The sequence below is a fragment of the Centrocercus urophasianus genome, unplaced genomic scaffold (genome assembly GCF_019232065.1).
Source record: "Centrocercus urophasianus isolate 14NV4802_14NV808 unplaced genomic scaffold, USGS_Curo_1.0 seq_28, whole genome shotgun sequence".
Taxonomy (NCBI): domain Eukaryota; kingdom Metazoa; phylum Chordata; class Aves; order Galliformes; family Phasianidae; genus Centrocercus; species Centrocercus urophasianus.
The window spans coordinates 5525182-5544564 of NW_024884844.1; the positions used below are offsets into that span (position 1 = coordinate 5525182).

General features: G+C 41.4%; 1 protein-coding gene across 8 annotated transcripts in view; it reads left to right on the plus strand.

Moving 5' to 3' along the window:
* Window positions 1-19383, plus strand: part of KALRN (kalirin RhoGEF kinase) — a 447237-nt gene that overhangs the window by 413075 nt on the left and 14779 nt on the right. For 7 of the 8 annotated variants that reach the window (XM_042827273.1, XM_042827272.1, XM_042827275.1 and 4 more), the window contains 9 exons: window positions 27-96; window positions 540-626; window positions 1412-1504; window positions 2202-2252; window positions 2562-2639; window positions 3166-3351; window positions 6406-6577; window positions 9686-9918; window positions 11004-12204. In XM_042827273.1, coding sequence (XP_042683207.1) covers window positions 27-96; window positions 540-626; window positions 1412-1504; window positions 2202-2252; window positions 2562-2639; window positions 3166-3351; window positions 6406-6577; window positions 9686-9918; window positions 11004-11255 — 1222 coding nt within the window. In that variant the 3' untranslated portion in view covers window positions 11256-12204. Of the gene's footprint in view, window positions 1-26; window positions 97-539; window positions 627-1411; window positions 1505-2201; window positions 2253-2561; window positions 2640-3165; window positions 3352-6405; window positions 6578-9685; window positions 9919-11003; window positions 12205-14497; window positions 14622-15893; window positions 15954-19383 lie in introns of those variants that run through there. The other variant, XM_042827280.1, reaches the window with a different exon arrangement.

Sequence of the window (19383 nt, forward strand, 5' to 3'; positions counted from 1 at the left end):
GGAAATGTTGATATCCTGTCTTTCAGCTTTTTCCTGGCTGAACTGGAAAAATGTCTTCAAGAGCATGACCGTTTAGCACAGCTTTTTATTAAACATGTAAGTTTTATTTGGTTACCTATCTTTTAGTTTGCTCATCCTTTAGGGTGTGATGACTCTCTTCCAAAAACATGTGCTTGTGTCAACTGGATACTTTAGCATTTGAAACTTGATATAAAGTAACCTATAGTTATGCATCTTCAGTGAGCAGCTGGATTTCCCCCAGACATTATCATCAGCTTCTGATGGACTTCTTATTTTTGGGGGGAAATTAATTTCTTAATTTAGTGGTTGCCACCAAGGCAACCTTTGCCTTGCTGAAGGGGTGGAGTTGTAGAACAGAACCAGTTGCCGATTTACATTCCCATATCAGCACATTTTTGATTCAACCAAAAATGAAGATGACCAAGCAGAACATCTAGGCAATTTTATGCCAGCTTTTCTTAGCAGAACAGAATAACAGCCGATATCTCACCAGGCTGCTGTGCATCTTGCTTTCACAGGAGCGGCGATTACACATGTATGTGGTGTACTGCCAAAACAAGCCACGATCTGAATATATAGTAGCTGAGTACGAGGCATATTTTGAGGTAAGCATGGCTCATTATACGTTATTGCTGTCTACAGCTGTGAGTCTTAGTAGACTGTGCCGTAACCTGTGAGGCTTGTCTAAAACAAACTCCAGATGATGTCGGTATTGTGAGTGCTGCTGAAGTCTGCACTGTGGGGAAAAATGTTCTTCCATTTGTCTCAAATCCTCATGTTGTTAATTTCTAATAACTACTTCATCCAGCACTCACTGTCATCCTCAGAGTGCCACAAATACATTTAATTCTGTCCAAAATAAATAAAACAGACATTTTGATCTGTAATCTACAGACGAGGAGGTAAAAGTCGTTGGAGCTGGGTGGTGCCTCTCATAAACTTCCAGTAACTTTGTCTGATTCGAGAAGTCTTTGGGACTAGACACATATAATATCTCAACCTTAGATAGTAATGTGAAGGAAGCTTGTTTAAATAGAGAAAGCTGTTTTGTTTCACCCAAGGGCACGAGGCGTGTTCTTTAGGACTTGTTTGTGAGCAAATCCCTGCTGCAGTGGGGAGAGCTGTCTCCAGGCCTTGCAGCACTGTCAGCTCCAAGGGGGGAAGGAATCTTGTGCTTTCAAATATCTTCCAGCTCGGTCATGACTTTTACCCAGTCCCTGCCTAGATAGGAGATGCCAGACTTTTAAATCCTCTGAAATTCGGTCTTACAAACAAAAGATTAAGAACAGATCAGCTTTCTGTAGAAATAAGTCTCCACGGAGACATATTATCGTGTTCTCTGCTTTACTCTGTGCTTGTTTGCAATTGTTTTTTAATCCTCACTTTTTAGGAGGTTCAACAGGAAATAAACCAACGGCTGACCATCAGTGACTTTCTGATCAAACCCATTCAGAGAATAACTAAATATCAGCTCCTTCTCAAGGTGAGTGGAAAGATGAGGTTTGGACTACACTGTATCTTGGACACTGTTATTTTCAATCAGCATTAGTTTTAATTCAAGAGTAACTTCATCATGTTAGGAAGAAAGAGTGTTTATATGTAAGCATGCATTGGTTGAGCCCTGTGAAAGAGGGTCTCTTCTGTGAGAGCTGTTTGTAACCAGGGATAATCAGAAGACATTCCTTATTTTCTGTTAGAATATTTCTGTAAACTTCAAATAGGACTTCTCAGCCTCTGAAATTTCACAGCAAACTCACAATCAAACTTTTGAGATTGCAACATATGCAGGAAAGAGTGCTGATAAAGCCATTCTTTGCTGCTGAATGATACTCTTCTAATAAACACTGCAGCTTTCATTTCTGAATATCTCTCTTCTGAATATTTACACAATATTCTGGTCTGAAAACTAGGGGAATCCATGGTAATTTTTTCCCCAAGTCTGACTGCTATGGCTTCTGCCGACTTTACCCACAATGCCATTACTCAGCATTTCTGAATATCCATCCATAGGTGTCTCAAGGTGATAGCCAAAATTAGGCACGTCTGAACCACACTGTCATCTCCAGCAAGTTCCTTCACAGAAAAATCACTCAGTGACTGTGCTGCTTCTTTTTTAAAACTGGCATCTTCTCTTTTCTCTTTCTGAAGTGCCTTAATGCAAACGTTTCTGCTTTCTCCAGGACTTCCTGAGGTACAGTGAAAAAGCTGGTCTGGAGTGCTCTGAAATACAGGTACCTTTTCATGGTTTGGATAGTGGGGCTGCAATATCTAAGTGCTCTTTATATGGAGAAATGCAAACCACAGTATTTGACAATTGTTGAAGGTCCTGCTGATATTCCAAATGTGGTATTTCTCTTTAGATCAAGACAGAAGTATAAGATGAAGGCACAGTTCTCTTTTAGACATTACCGTTGATGTCAAGTACACGAGGACCTTGCCATGAATACCTTCTAGCAGTGATCACACTATTGAAGTTCATTATTTGACACTTTCCTTTTAGGGACCCTTTTTACCAATGCAACCTTTGTTCTTCTTAACAGAAAGCAGTTGAGTTAATGTGCCTTGTACCAAAACGTTGCAATGATATGATGAACCTGGGTCGCCTCCAAGGCTTTGAGGTATGTTTTACTTTAATAACAGCCAGGGTAGGAAAGGTGCTTTGTCTTTCTGTGATTGTCTCCACAATCAGCCCCACCTCAAGCTATTTACCTAGCAATTGTCCTTCTACAGTGGTGAGTTGCATACTTTGGTGAGGTATCAAAGGTGGAGGTAGGTGGTATGCCTGTCATCCTAAACTTGCAACAATAAAGGTGTTGTTTCTTCAAAATGCAAGATCTGTAAAAGCTTCTGCAAGCCTGAATCTTATCTGTGCTGTCAAAGCAAAATAAACATTGAACCAGACTGTTCTGTTTGTTATAAGGTCACCAAGCACTAACAGCTTATCAGCTCTCTCCAAGCCTAGAACATCCAGGAGGGGACTTGTGGGTTATAACCCCACAGGTTACAACTTGGGGGTTGTAAGTGAATGTCAACAATGCTGTCTTTGGCAGACCTGGTAGGAGAGGACTGCAGAGTGTAGAAGATCATTTCATGGGACCACATGGGGTCAGAATTTGTAACATTGGTGCTTTGATTGCTCTTCAGGGTAAGCTGACAGCCCAGGGCAAGCTGCTGCAGCAGGACACCTTCTACGTGACAGAGCAGGACTCCGGAGTTCAGTCTCGACCAAAGGAACGCAGGGTGTTTCTCTTTGAGCAAATTGTTATCTTCAGTGAGCTGCTTAGGAAAGGATCTTTAACACCAGGGTACATGTTCAAGAAAAGCATAAAGGTAAGAAATAGAGTGAGAGGTGCATATTCTGCTTGACTGTCACACAGAGATGTCTTAACCAATTTTCTGTACTGTGAGACTGGTCTGTCCTGTCATAGGTGGACAGCATTTTGTGGAAAACATTGGCATTTAGTTTACAGTAGATCAGAAGCCATTAAAGACCAATGTCTTGAAGTAAACCACTGAGTGCCTATATTTACTGGGCAGGTCTTCTTTCACACATGGGTCTGAGATAGCAAATATTGCTACAAAGCCTGCATTAGGAAAAGTAACTGTGTAGTAGTTGTTTTTAAGCATGATCGTAAAAGGTGGGGGAAACAAAACCCTCTTCTTAAGCCTAGCTGTAAGTCACTGGATGTGACATTACTGGAAATACCCTTCCTGATGGGGTGGGACTCTTGGTACAAATGTGGATGTTGCACGTGATAGAACTATTTCAAAACCAAACAAAAATACCCAAGAAGTAAATGTAGATAAGGAATTACAAAGCTAGATAAACTATTAAGAAAGCTTTAAGAAATTGATTTAATTTTCCAATAATCTTTCCAGAGTTTTGGGCTGGGATTAGAAGTAAAAACTGAAAGTAATCAGGGAAAACATGTTTATTGTTTTTCCAAGGGTTTCTGTGTTTGTTCGAGAAAGACAGAATTCACCTCTGGAATGTAGGTGAGGTTGAATGCTCTACTTCTTTCAATAAGGCAGCCTTTGCTGTAGCTGGAAAAGAGCGAAGTCACTGGTTTGTCTGAATGTTGTCACCATTCAAAGTTAAGAAACCAGTCTGGAACTGATTTCCTTCTTAAAGTGCATTTAAAACAAAATGTGGGAGAATACATTGTGTCTGCTTTAAATTCTAAATGATTCATTAGTATGAAACAGAAAAGAACAATGTCAGATAAAATAATGCATATTAACCATATAACCTGTTATAATAGATAATAGGCATCTTCTTGGCAGACAGAAACTGCAGCATTTGCTGAAAAGCATATTCATTTGCAAGTCAGTGTTCTGTAGAGTTTTCAGCCAAGTAATAAGCTAGAAAGGAAGAACCTAAAGTTTACAAATAAATAATAATCTTGATTTAGATGAGCAGCTTTGATTTTATCCTGCTGCTGAATTAAATCATGATTCAATTTGGAGATAGAAATAACATGAATCATTTTTACTTCAGTTTATTGTGCGTATAACAACGAGGCTTTTATCTGCAGGAAACAATTCCTGAATTGTATATTGTAGATAAAGAGAGAAAAATAAATCTCTTCTAATGTCAATAAAATTAGCTTGCCTCGAGGGTACGGGTTGCTTTTCTAGTTAAACAGCTTATTAGAGTAATGTTGTTCCCACTGCCTGAGTTGCTTCAAAATCTCTGTGTGATAATTTTCTAGTCCCTCTTTTCTTCCATTTGGCAAACAGCTCATTCTCCTGTTGAGTAACTACAGCAAATGTGGGATCCCCCGTGGCTCCACATGCATCTCCCCCACTGCAGCTGAAAGTCTGCATTCCTGCAGCACTCCCAGCCTGCTCCCAGCCCTTGATTCAGCTTCTGGTTGCTTTTGCAGTGCTCCTGTACTTTCCATTGTTGCGCTTTAATACCATCTTCCATTATGGTTGTCCAGCTCTCTGGGAGACACTTCCTGAGAAATGTAGGCTGTTTCCCTGCTGGACACATCCTCCCACCCAGCAGGAGGACCAAGCCAGCACCAGAGGTCCCATTTCTTTCTTCTGTCCAAGGTCTGTCACACTTGGATAGTGACAGAAGCTTCTTCATGATGTCCTACATTAGAGAAGAATCTTTCTTTATGCAGTGAGGTGTAGTTGGCTTTCAGAAATAACACATCCCTTCTTGGACACTGCTCAGTCGGATGCTGGTCAAGCTCTCAAAATACTTAAATGGGCACCCTTGGCAAATGCATCTGCCTGAGACACCAACAGTAGTCTTAGGACTTTGACCTATGAGTTCTTTTCTTGGAGTCGTATAGGATTGACTTGCTTGCTTTGGTTATCAGCCAGAGGAGCAGCAGCTCAGAACAAGAAGGAGAACACTTTCCAAGCTCCTGGTCCACCCCTTCCCTTGTTTCCCTGTCAAAACTGTTCCTGCCTGCTCATAAACTCCACAGGGAACCACAGAAGGGAGGGAAGAGGCTCCTTCCATCTCACAGGTTAAATGCTGGACAGCATTCAGATGTGGAGTAGACCTCTCTATACCTTGACAGATACAGCAACAGGAGATGGACCTCTTCTAGAGGGATGTTCTGACCATAACCTTCAGAGCCACCTATCTTTGACAAAACTTTTTTTTTTTCTTTTTTACAACATCTTGTAAACTAACATCCTTGTCAAGCTTCTTACGTCAATCCTGAATTGTCCACTTGAGCAGAAAAGCTATGCCAGCCTGTTCTTGTTTACTGTTGCAGACATGAGTTATCCAGGAGAAGTCAAAGTTATGGGTGCACTTGCACAAAAGGACATGTTATCCTACAGATGAAATTCCCATCCATGAGATTTCTAGGAAGAGAATCTGTGACTGTGGTCAAGTCAAACAAACACATGCAGATGACAGTGCCTTCCACTAGAAATAAGATCTATTGCAGCTTCAATGTTCTTTTTTTTTTTTTTAGTATCCTTGTATAGTGTCCAGTCCATTTAAGATGTTAATTTTCTGTTACTAGACAGGTAATTTCTTTCCATCAAGGATAAAGAATGTAAACACTCACTTAAATTGAAGGAATGATAGACCTTATTAACATCTTAATAAGAATAGTTTAACTCTATTTATGGGTTATAGTAAATTTTTGGCTCATTAATCAAGTCTATGTTACCTTAAAATAGAAATTGTAATTCAGAGCAAGGCAGATGGATGTCTGGTATGTCTGTCAAAGCTTTATTAACTTTACCTCCCTAAATCTAGATGAGGCAAGTTCTTCTGATTATGCTCTGACAGTCTGTTATTGGACTCAGTTATTTTCAGGAACTTTTCACACAAATAATTCTGTTCTGATTCTTGGGTAATGCTAAGTCATGCTCCGTGTAACACATGCTTCCTTTGGCTTGTTTCAGATGAACTACCTTGTCATTGAAGAAAATGTGGACAACGATCCCTGTAGGTTTGCTCTAATGAGCCGGGAAACGTCTGAGAGAGTCATTTTACAGGCAGCTAATCCAGAAATTCAACAGGCTTGGGTACAGGACATCAACCAGGTCCTGGACACACAAAGGGATTTCCTAAATGGTATGTATATGGGCTTTGCACTTTTTCCCTAACAGTGACATTAAGTGGGAATCAAAATCTTTGCATCTTTGGTCACTCTGGGCAAAAAACATTCAGCAACTTCTTGTTTACATGGAAAATCCCATGGAGAGCCCAGCCTGCCTGTCATAAGAACTGGGTCAAGTGCTATCCACAGAGTACATGTGAAAGAGGCCTCATAAGGCGTCAGCTGGTTTTTGAAAAGGGACCAGCTCAGTGAGACTGTGCAGAGGTCTCCTGGTAACCCCAGGAGCTGTGCATCAGCAAGGGCCTGTTGAAAATGTCAGCTTTGCTTTAGGAAGATGTTTGGGGTGGTTTGAAATTGCGTTTCAAATTTAATCTGTTTTTATTAAAAACAAAAACAAACGGCACACACACGATCAGCAAAAATGATCAGAGGAATCAAATTCAATTAATAAGGAACCAGGACTGGTGGGAAAAATTAAAAATGGTATCTCTTTGTCTCTTGTTGGAAGCAACAAAGCAGGAGCATTTCTTTGGAAGCCTCCAAAATTATTTTGTACTATTCATGTCACAACGTGTTGTTTTTTTTTTAATTGAGCTTACATTAAAAAAGCATTTTATATTTAAAAAACTTTAATAAATAATTGCTATAGTGAAACTTGCTAGCTTGAATCAAAATGTTTTGGCTTGGCACAGTGTGTTCACGTTTTTGATTTGGGGTGTTCTATTCTGTGGGTTTTTCTGTTGCAAAATCTGAAGAATTTCTTTCAATTCACATCCAAACAAAGCTTCTCTTTTCTTCAGTGTGGAGTTCTTATAGCTTTTGGTTTTGGTTTTCTAATTTCAGTTTTACTTCTCGAAAGTTTTTCTACTGTAGTATCTTTGCAGCCCCTGTGTAGCCTGTCTTCCAGCATGGTATTTGATGGGTTAGGAAGGTAATCTTCAGTATCTCTAAAGCTAGAAGTAAAAGTAGATTTATATTAAAACACAAGCTGAAGGATTTGCTTTAAACCTATAAATAAGATCCAAGAAAATGGTATGGTATCCAGTCAAGCTTGTCCAGTCTAGAACAATTTAAGTGGCTTTTAGGATGTAATCTCTGTGAAGCTGACTAATCTTTAAATACGTTCTTTAGCTTTCCATTTCATTAAAGTGGATGTTTTCTGTCTTCAAAATCATATTAAACTAACACTGAGCCGATGCTGCATAAACTAAATAACAATTATTCCCTGTGTGTTCTTGATCAAGCTGTACCTGATTTTTCTGATTTGTGTAGGAAAGCCCTAACAAATAAGGAACTATGTGCAAAGCACCATATCTGCTTACTCAGTTCATACATGTGAAATGTGGTGCAATTACACTATAATATTCAAGCTTTCCATATTTTTCTTTGGGATAAGAAAAGCTGCTAAGCTTAAGAAACAGACTGCACAAAATGATTGGCTATAGTGAATGTTCTCTCCTTTAGCGTTTAAGAAGCAAGCTGTAAAGAAAGTATGTCACCGATGGATGTACTTCATATAAAAAATGCCATTGATCTGTGACTTTTTTTTATCATGCTTTATGAGTTTTTCCTGTGAGAGCAAGTACATGGACATTGGTTTTTGCCAGGAGCCTGTGAGAGTACTAGCATGTTGAACAGGAGGTGGAAATCCAGGAACCCCTCTCTTAGCTAACGAATTAGTAGCTGCAAGTGGACACTCAACCAAGTGTCCTTTAAAAGCAACGGATAGCATCAGTTGTTTCAAGATAGAGACATTCTCCTTCAGGTCTTATTGCTAAAGACCTTGCAGCCTAATCTGCTGCATATTCTAGTGAAATGTCATTATTGAAATCACTGCCAAACATCTCCCTAAACTTCCTCCTCCTTGGTGGCTGGTCTGCAGCAGGACCAAAGCATTTTCTGTGGCAGCTGAGGTAAGCAAGTGAAATGGGTTATATCTGTGGCATAAACTTGAGTCACTGCTTGGGCTTTTGAGCCAGCAGTCCTTCAGATTGCCACAGGTCTCTGTTAAAACGTCTGTCCATTTGAGGAAAAAAGCAATCTGTCCTCCTTGACTTGTTTTAGTCTCTTGTTCTCTAGTATTAAGTGGTTTCTTGTTGGACGAGCCCTGCCTTTCTCTGGAAGGGGAGCATATTGTGTGGTGCTGAGCCTTTCTGTTTGTCTTTCCTTTTCCTCTTGTTGGGAAAGACATTCTTTCTGTTGTGGTTCCCTGGCTGGGCTGATGCTGTGACACTGTGTCCTCCTGTCTGCCTTTGCTAGACGAGTTTCTCTGCATTCCAGTAGGTTTAGTCTGGTGCATGTACACAGACAGTATTAACTGCCTATAAATCAGCCACTGAAGCCACATGACTTGTAGAAAGCAAACCCATAGGTCTGGTGATGGGAGTCTGAGCCTAGTAAATCTGTCTCTTTCCCATTCCGCACAAGTCCTAGCCTTGCCCCTTCTCCTCTAAACTTATCACATTCTTTATTTTTTCACCATCTGGCATTTTTATCCTTCTTTTCCCAGTGTGAGCTCTATCTCAGACTACAAAAGATACTCTCACAAGCAGAGTCTTTTGTAAGGCTTGTGAAGCTGTTCGATGTTGCTTTGGGCTTCTGGGATTAATATCATTGTACCATCTATATTTCCTCACTTGTTGATCAGTTAATATAGAAAATCCATAGGGAGACAAGTTCCAGCGCATCGTATTTGAAGAGAATTTAGTAGTCAAGCTCTCATGGGAATATACAGATGAGACTTATGGGTCTTGATCCGTATTTCCTGATGATAAGCAAAAATCACTGTAAATAAGCTGTGAGTCTCCTATTCAGACTTAAATTTTTGTTACAGGATTATTTTTATGGTGTTTCATTTGTGCGGTTTCAAAGACAATGAACGCAGCTATGTATGCTGTAAATGGCAGCTATTTTAGTGCACTCTTCAGTTCACGCACAGTACAGCGCAACACGTTTGCATCCTGTCTGGCCATGAATACACCCTGTGCTTCCATGGGTGGCATTTTATGTGCCTGTTTGTTTTGCAACTACTGTGTCTGTTCTGATTGAGTCACCCCATGTGCTCTCTATATCCCTTTGCAATGTCACTGGAAATGTATAGCAATTCTTGTCTTCTTTTGCAGCACTGCAGTCTCCCATAGAGTACCAACGCAAAGAAAGTAGCACAGCAGTGCTGAGGCCCCAGGCTGGTAGGGTCGCTCAGCCCAACAGCAGACCCTATTCTTCTGTTCCAGTAGGGTCTGAGAAGCCTTTGAAGGCTACAAGCCGTAACCCATCTCTCCCACCCCTGAAGATATCTACCTCCAATGGCAGTACAGGGTATGAACAGCCCGGAGACAAGTATGAACAAAGCAAGGTACTGAACTCATCTGATAAAACATGATCTCATCGCCCGCTTCTCATACCATAGGCTATCTGTGAAGTTAGCTCTAATTGTCAGCCAAGCAGGTCAACAGCAATCAACAGACTGAAGCAATGATATGCAATGTGGTTTGAAATTGAATGTGGACTGTGGAAGTTCTGGTGTTCAAGCAGTTGGCTCTTCAGCTGGAAAGCTGAGACAGGGCCTGCCCCTGGAGAGCCAAACCCAAGAGATTTTCACAGCACTGTATTTGCAGACCTGCTAAACTGAATTTCCATTTGCAATACTGGCAACAGTAATATCCAGGCTTCCCTAATATCCATTAACCACCCATTCCTGAAGAGGTCTACTCTGATGGTTTAAATAGTTCAGATCACAGAGTGCCAGATAAAGGTTGTGATTCAGATGTGTGTGCCCTACTCTGGACACAATTCACGGAAGCCACCAAAGAGTCAGTCCAGCAGTGTTTAGACACAGCTGTTGGCTGATATTGACCAAAGCCACCTTCCAGTAAGAATTATATTCAAGAATATGAAGTGTGTATTATTTTGGCTTCATGGGTTTTTCCCCCCACATTTGGTTCTGTGCAGGTAGTTCACCCACGATACCAGAACACAGCTTGGTACTGTACTGCTGGAATAGCTACGAAATCTAATAGGAAGCAGGAGGCTGGTTTCTGTCAGATTCATGCTAATCCTTAAAATCTTTCTCTATCCATACAAATTACTGTAGAATCATAGAATCACTAAGTTTGAAAAGACCACTAAAGTCACCAAATCCAATCGTCAACCCATCCCAACCATGCCCACTAACCATGTTTTTCACTGCCTCATCTCCATGGTTCTTGAACACCTCCAGGGATGGTGACTCACCACCTCCCTGGGCAGCCTGTGCCACTGCATTACCACTCCTTCTCAGAAGAAATTTTCCTGAATATCTAACCTGAACACTATCAGATGATTTGTATCTTCTTCCCTGGTGCAGTTAGGCTCGGAATGAAGTGCCGTGATTACTGCCAGAAAAGGCAGGTTCCTCTCTGCCACCTTCTCACCATGTTTCTGTTGTGTCCATTTTCACAGACTGATTTGGGAGGGTGCAATGGGACCTCTTCCATGGTGGTGATTAAAGATTACTATGCACTGAAGGAGGACGAGATCTGTGTGAATCAAGGAGAGGTGGTTCAGATCCTTGCTATCAACCAGCAGAACATGTTCCTGGTGTACCAGCCTGCAAACGACCACTCTCCAGCTGCTGAAGGATGGATCCCTGGCAATATCTTGGCTCCCCTCACTAAATCCACTGCAGATAATAGCGACGGAAGCATCAAGTAAGTGCCATGTTGACTTCGCTGGGAGCACTGTGTGGATGTTTTTGAGGAAAAAAATAAAAATAAAAATAAATCCAAATGGTAGGGAGTTCCTGCTGATTTTTATCTACAGTGCCATTGGAGCAAGCTGAGTGGTCAATCTGCAGCGTCGGGCAGCCATGGTGGATAGCTTGGGTTCTGCTTATTTACATTATGTGGGGTTTTGTTTATCCTTTGGAGAGAAATAAAACCACAATTGGTTAAAGACGTATTTTGTGTTACACCATTTTACACCAACATGGACATGCTTGGACTGGACTTATATTTATGTTGTATTAAGTTACTAATCTATATATGGGTTACAACAGCATCTGGCAAAAAATAATCAGGCCCTGTGTTGGACTGAGATTCGCTTCTCTAAGAGGAGAAATTTTGTTGTCTATGGCAATTTTCTTGTACAGCTTGTATCTTTTTGTTTGTTTGTTTGTTTGTTTGGTTTGTTCTTTTTTTTTCTGTTCGCAGTTTCTTTTGTAAAATATTTTTTGGTTTGCAAGACCCCCATACAAATACATTCCTGTATAAAGTATTTTGCACTATTTAAAAAAAAAAAAAGAAGAAAGAAACAAACTCATACTGATGAAGTCAGGTTGTGCAATATAATGGATAGTCGCAATGTTCATCATTGTACCTGTCATGTAACTAATTTTAAATGTACTATTTTAAATATGTAAAATAAATCTTCACCATGAGCATGTTTTAATGAGGTAAAAGAACTAGTTTGACCCTTTTTTGTTTTGGTTTTATTTGATTTTTTGTTGTTGTTATTTTGTTTTGTTTATAACTTTTTGTTGCTTATTTAACAAATGTGTGGATATATATTTTTCTTTCTTGATTTTTAGAAATTTGTCAGCTGAAATGCAAGAAAGTGGTTTTTTGGTATTAAATACTGAAGGTACAACCCTCTTTTCAAGTAATACTGACTGATTTCTTTTAACAACTAGAACAACTACATGGTAATGCATGATGTGTGCTGCAAATTCTGTTGTCTTCCACGAGTGCCTTGAAGCACAGAATTGAATATGAAGAAAGATTTAGTGGCAGTTTCATTAAAAATAATAATTTGGAATCTGCTGATATTTTGACCAAGAAAAAACAGTGACTCGACCCATGAGTCAGTGATCTCAGGCATACAACTGAATGCTACTATGAATGGCACACTAAGCCAGAGGAATTGCTTAGCATGTCTCTTGCATGTGTGCCACAGCTATTCCTGAGTTCCTCCTACAACCAAGCTCTGCAAACATGTGCCTTTACATTCATCCCCAGCACCAGGTTCCTGGTGAAGACTTTTTTTCCAGCTGTACTGTCAAATTGTGTATTGGGGCCAGGAAGGCTTGCCAGAATTGAAAGGCACATGCATTGCACTTCTCTCTTTCTCACTGCAGTGACATTTAAAGACACTTAAAATCATGTTTGCAAATTCAAAGAACTAAAACAACCCTGAAACAAAAAGATGCTTGACTGACTTTCTACTATAAGCCGTATGGGTAAAAAATTACCTGGAGCAGGTGTTATCTTCAGCCCCATTTAGTCTGCCACATTACGTGGACTTATTAGTACAAGTAATAAAACTGTTTCTTCTGTTGACAGATACTGTACACAAAATATGTGGTAGATGCAGTAGTGCTGGCATCATGACAGGTGAAGGTCAGGAAGTCCATCAGCCAGGACTTTGATCACTCTTGACTCAACTGTATCCTAAAGGACAATATAATAGTCTCAAAGTGTTGGATAACTTCCCCTGATCTGCACACCTAATTTGGACCTTCTCCAGAAATGCCCAAATACCAGGCATCCCCTACTGGCTGGGATGTGCAGGACATGTTGGTGCTTCTTGTGCCAAAACAACTGCCCATGCCAGCTGTTAACATCACACAAACACAGTACGAACCATTTTAGTCTTGTGTCAGTGCAGCCAGTTGTTGGGAGAACATTAATTTTACTTTCTTAAAAATGAGCTATTGCACAGAGTCAACCAGGTGCTGGAAAACAACAAAAATAAGCTTATGAAATGGCCACAGAGTTCTTGGGGGTACATCAGCTGTGTGGGGGATCCTTTGAGTCCTACCTTGCTAACATACTGCATTTTATTGGCATCACAGGTGGTCGTTGGATTACATGCAACTTGCTTTGTAAAATGTATCAAGGTACTGTAGACATGACATGTGCCAAACATTGGGCTTAAAACATGCAAATCAAATTTGCATGACTTAAAGGTGGGCAGATGCTTTGAACCTGGATCCCAGCTCATCACACTGCTGTTTTGAGAGCTTTCTGCTTTGGACAACATAACCCTTCCCAAATCCTCCCCAACCTGCTCACTATTTAAACCAAATGGAATTCATATTGAGAAGTGTTTTGGTTTTTTTTTTTTTCCTTTTTTTTTTTTTTTTTTTTTTTTTTTTTTTGTGTCTGCTTTGACATGCAATTTCTGTCGTCAACACAGCATTGCTCTTACAAAGGGTGACATGGTCTCTTTTTTTCCAAGAGTAAGGTTGTAGGTGCAGTAATGAGGGATGAAACGTACTGCAAATCATACCTGCTGTGGTGCTTGTCAAAAAGCATGGACTGATTGACATCCTTCCTCTCCAAACTGGCAAAATCAATTATTATACTAATGGGAAATTCTTGGTCTTGAGAGGCATAGCAGAGCTTGTCATTCTAGGGAATGACTTATCTCTTGGAAAGTTAATGATGTAGTTCCTATCTTTTGGGCTGTTCATGTTCTGAGAAACGTGTAGAGAAAGATACCTTGAATTTCTTAAAAATTTTAATTTGCTCTACTATGTGATCTATTAAAACAGTTCTCATTTATTTGCATTCATTTGACAGCTTTAACCAACAAGACTGAGGTCTAAATTGACCTTTAACCTGTAGCAAAAATAAAAAAATTCTGCCTGTGGCAATGCAAGACAAAATGTTGAAACCACATGACCAAATTCTAGTTGCCTGCTTCCATCATGGTATTTTTTTTTCCTGGTCCATGCATCTAAACAGCAAGTGTGGCACAACATCTGCTTTGCAGAACTGTTTGGTTTGTTTTTTAACTTCAACTCTCATTGCTAAAATAGAGATAGGCATATTGCTGGTGGCTTTCACCTTCTAGGGAATTGCAGTAATCGCAAACATGGATGCTGGTTCCCCGTTCCAAATCCTTCCTTCCTACAATGAATTGCCATTTGATTGCTGCGTTTTTTGGTACAACAGGAAGTCATGTTCATGGCATACCCTGCGCATGAGAAAGCGGGCGGAAAAGGAGAGCAGTGGCAAAAATGAAGCCAATGGGCCACGTAAATCCAAGGATATTCTGGGGAACAAAGTCTCTGTTAAAGTGAGTAAGGCCATCTGAAAGCTGTGTGCCGCTCTCCTGCTTCCCATCATTTTCACCCCCTATAGCATCCTCTCCTGAGAGAGGGAGGGAGCGGCAACTTGGGGTTTGTTTTTTTTTCCCCACTTCAGTTATCTTTTTTTCCTTTTGGTTTTGGTTGTTTTTTTTTGTTTTGTTTTGGTTTGGTTTTTTTTTAGTATTCGTTTTAGCAGGATTTTTGCATGCAAGATAAAATGCAACCTTTGTTTTTCATTTTCTTTTTCTTGGCATCCCTCATGCGAGTAAGTAATCTTCATTAAACAAATAAACAAAAAGCCATTTATGAAGTTAAATAACTGCTCTTAACATCGAGAAAACAGTGTCTGATCTACCTCTGATCTGTCCCAATATGCAGGTGCATCAAAGCAACTGCAGCAGTTAGAAAGCCACCGGGTGAAACGATGGCCTTATTGACACTGACAAGTTTTCCTTAGGCTAAAATTTCCCCGCAGGTTGCAATAAGGGATTCTCAACCTTGAGATGCTTAAGATATTTGCTCAGGGGAGATGGTCTCAGTGACCTTTTTACTTCCATATTATCAGACAGGAAAGAGATGCTGACTCGGTCTTTCCAGGAGAGGGTTTTGTCTGTGTGTCCGTGTGTGTCCGTGTCTGTCTGTCTCTCTCTCTCTCTCTGAGATCTCCCAGTAGGGAAAAGGTTGAGAACGGTGGGGTTAAGCTCCATCTTCTGCTCTGGGTACCTGACTACTGTGCTTCAACTCAGAGGATCCGTCCCAACAGAGGCAAGCAAACGCTTGTGGTTCTGACACAACCAAAGATTCTGGAAAGCACTTGAGCATGTACTATGAATCCACCCCCTTCCAGGAGAGCCCACGATTAAGTGTTTTCCTTTCTGGAGGCTTTCCGTCACGTCTGCCTAGTAAAACAGAGATAGCATGTGCAAAGGCCACTACAGGCCACCTGCCCCTTGCACCCAGGGCCGGCCTCAGGGCAGCAGTAGCTGCTGCATGGTGGTCACAGTGCTTCTGCTGCTGCTTCCCTGCTACTGTGCTGCCAGAACAACCTGCAGCATCACTGCCTCTTCTTTGCCAAAGCACATCTTTGCCTTTTCTTCCCTTGTTTTGTTGGTTTGGTTTGGAGTTGGGTTTTTCCTTTGGAATGTTTTCTTTCCTGTTACCCATTTCCATGCTCACACCTCCTGTGCTGCTTGCCCTGTCTAACCAATCTCTCCACTAATCTCTTGTTCTTTTTCTTCCTCTTCATGCTGCCAAACAAGGAGACAAACAGCTCAGAGGAATCAGAGTGTGATGACCTTGACCCCAATACTAGCATGGAGGTAGAGACAATCATCCTTGTCATTATTATTTCCATTGACATGTGCCTGTTTTGAAATACCTTTGCTGAAAGGGGAGCTGGTGGGTCTGCGTCTCTCACGATCATACCTGCCAATTAAATATGAGTCACACAGAGCACCAGTTCTGGTTTTACCAGGCGGTGAGCTGGAGTTTGGGCTGCCTTTGTGATAACAGCAATGGAGGAAGTTGAGGAACAAGTTCTTGCTGAGTCACCTCTTCCATCTAAGATCTTGTCCAATGCAATGATGGTGCTTGCACATCGACTACCAAGAAATGTAGTAGCTTTCTGTATTAAAAACACTTGTTGTCTTGACAGCACGTGCTGAGCTGGTAGTCAGACCCACATTGTGAATTACTGGAGCAAATGTTGCACCACAGCAGGTGCTTTAAATCGTCTAGATCAGAAATGACTAAGTTTTTTTTTTCTTCTAGTAGATGATGTCAATAGATGATGGGAAACTGCATTTCTTTAAAGATACTGAAAGGGTTTGGTAAAATTAGTTGCTTTAATATGCTTGTATTATAGACAAGATTAATGCAGCTATGGTGACCCGGTTTGTGGTGCATTACACTGTCTTTTCCAGCATGAAGCCAGTGATTCTACTGGAGTGACTGAAACACACCTTACTGAGAGCCAGAAGGAGCTTTAAGTCATGAGAACTGGTTCTTCTCAATCAGAATATTGCAGAGCCCATTTTTCTTTATACAGTGACCACACTAAGCACTTGTGTACATTGTACCAAGGCTTAAAGGCGAGGAGAAGGTTCCATGAGACCTTTGTGATTTTGTAGAGATAGTAGGGCAAGTTATTGGCAAACAGGGATATCACATCTGCAGGATGTTCTTAGCCATATTGTACAACAAACATCCCTCAGAAGAAAGCTGATCTTCTTCCTGGAGGAGGAATAGAAAAGTGTTTTGGGATGCACCACTTAAACTTTTAACCTGAAGTCTCTCTTCTATTTTAATTGTGTTTTTGTCAATAAATACATCTTTGCAAAGGGGATGTTTACTAACAGAAAGCCTTTGACCCAGCTAACGTGCTTGAGGCTGAATGGTGCTTACCACTAATGCTGCATTATTCTCAGGAGTATCTCTGTGCTTTCAAATAGCGTTTCACCAATCACAGGTAACAACTGGAAGCACACGTTATTTGTTACGAGGCAGAGTACATTTACTGTGCATGAACCTGTGTAAGCTTTAGGTTGTTGGAAATTGCTCTGTGGAGCAAAAAAAAATCAGCTAAGATAGGTAGAGAGGTGATATACAGAGCTGGGTGAGGATCACTGTTCCTTTTCCAGAGGGTTTCTGTGTTTTGAGTTTGCTGAATAGGAGGAAAAGCTCAGATGTGTTAAAATTATCAGTAGAGGGTACCTATGGCCTCAAGCAGTTTGCATAGAGTCAGCTCTCCGTACTCCACACCTGGCTTGCCTTGTGACATTTCTATGGGCTGTGGGAATGCTGATGCAGAGTTCTGTCCTGGCCCAACCACTGCCGTTCAGAGGTGCACGCAGCCCTGCCCAGGTCATGAAGGTGTTGGTCACTATTACTTCAGCTTTGGGTGGGTCACCTGGCCTCCTTTATAGCCTATCACCCATGACATGCTGATGTCTTCCTGTCATACATGAAAACACGCACCTGATGCTAGAATAAAGAGACTTACCTCTGAATACAAAGCAGCCATATTAATTACTTAGAAATATCAGTACATTTTACATCCAGCCTATTCCCTGTGTGAGAAGCAAGAAAGCTAGTCATATCTATGAAGTCCCTTTCACTTCCACCTTTGCTTGCTCTTTGTAAAACATATCTGTTCAGTAGATTCCAGGTTTTTGAAGCACTTTGTTTTGTTTGACGGGGAAATACAGAAAGAAATGTGGAGAACACACACGGTGAGAGCAGGAAGCTGGAACTGAGTGGCTGTTTTCAAAGCCCTAAAATGCTGTTGCTGTATTTTTGCCTACATGGGGACATGCTGGCCCTGGAGAACTTTCCATTCATTGTAATTTGGAATAGGAACTGTATCTCTTGTTGGCTGCTTCTGTTCTCCGAGTTTATCAATATGCAATGAAAACAAATATGAGTGGAAATGAAATATAGTTCCTATTGTTTCAGAAAACAGAAGGTGCAAGCAGGCCTGTTGGGCACGTGGAGTATAGGAGCAGACATTCACAGAGTAGCTGTAGCCATGTGAGGGATAGGAGTAACCTATATTTAAAGCAGATCAGACAGTTCCTTTGCGTGTCTGTAAGCTAATTGCCTAGGAACAGGCAGTTCCTCTTCTGAAAGAAGGTGCGTGCCCCTGTGAATTAGCCTACAGCTCCACACCCATGGCTGGGGTCCTGGACACTGACGTGAATGTCACACAGCTCTGTGTCGTAACGCCCTGTGGGGTTTCGATATCGTTGGGGAGGTCACAAGCCACCTGCGCAGGCCCCATAAAGCTCTCTCTTTTTGCTCAGAGCAGCCATGCTACTGTCCTGCTGCCCTTACAGGGCAGGGATGCTGAGACAGAGGGCAGGTGGCTCATTAGGTGCAAGTCTGCTGGCAGCACTGCTACTACAGTTCAGCTTTTGAAAGAGGAAGTACTGATGTGCTTCATCTGCAGGTAGATGGTAGAGTGCTGCATAACTTAGTGCCTGGGACACACAGTAGCCTTCAAAACCAGAGACACCCCACAGCTAGCAGCTCCACAACAGGAGCCTGTCATGGGGAAGAAGATGGATGCATGTTCCACTCTCAACGATATTTGAAAAGACATGGCATTCAGGTGGGGTCCTTGGTGGCCAGTAAAAAGGCAATACCACACTCATTTTTAAGAGAGGTGGAAAGGCTGACCCGGGAAACTACCAGCCTGTTAGCTTCTGTGCCAAGGAAGACCATGGAGCAGGTCCTCCTGGAAGCTATGCTAAGGCACATGAAAGAGAGGGAGGTGATACAGGATAACCGGCATGAGCTTCACCATGGGCAAATGCTGCCTGACCAATCTAGCAACTTTCTATGGTGGCGTAACTGCATCAGTGGACAAGGAAAGAGTCACTTGATGTCATCTGTCTGGGCTTCAGTAAGACCTTTGACGCAGTTCTCCTGTGCATTGCAGTGAGCTGCAGCAGATGATCTTCAAAGATCCTTTCCAACTCAAACCTATGATTCTGTGTGACATGGTCAACATCTCTCATGTCAGTCTCAAAGTCAGCTGAGCCCATCTGTGCTGATGGATGGCTCCCCTCCAGAGGGGCTGAAAGGCCTGATGCCATTCATTTCTTAAACCACTTCATCAGATATCATTCTCATTTTAACTTACTTTTCCCTTTGGTGGCACCTACCCACATGTGGGATGATCCTTATTTGCTCTCCTTGCCAAGAAATTTCTCTTGTGAATTTTTTTTTATGGAGAGGAAGCTTGTGTTC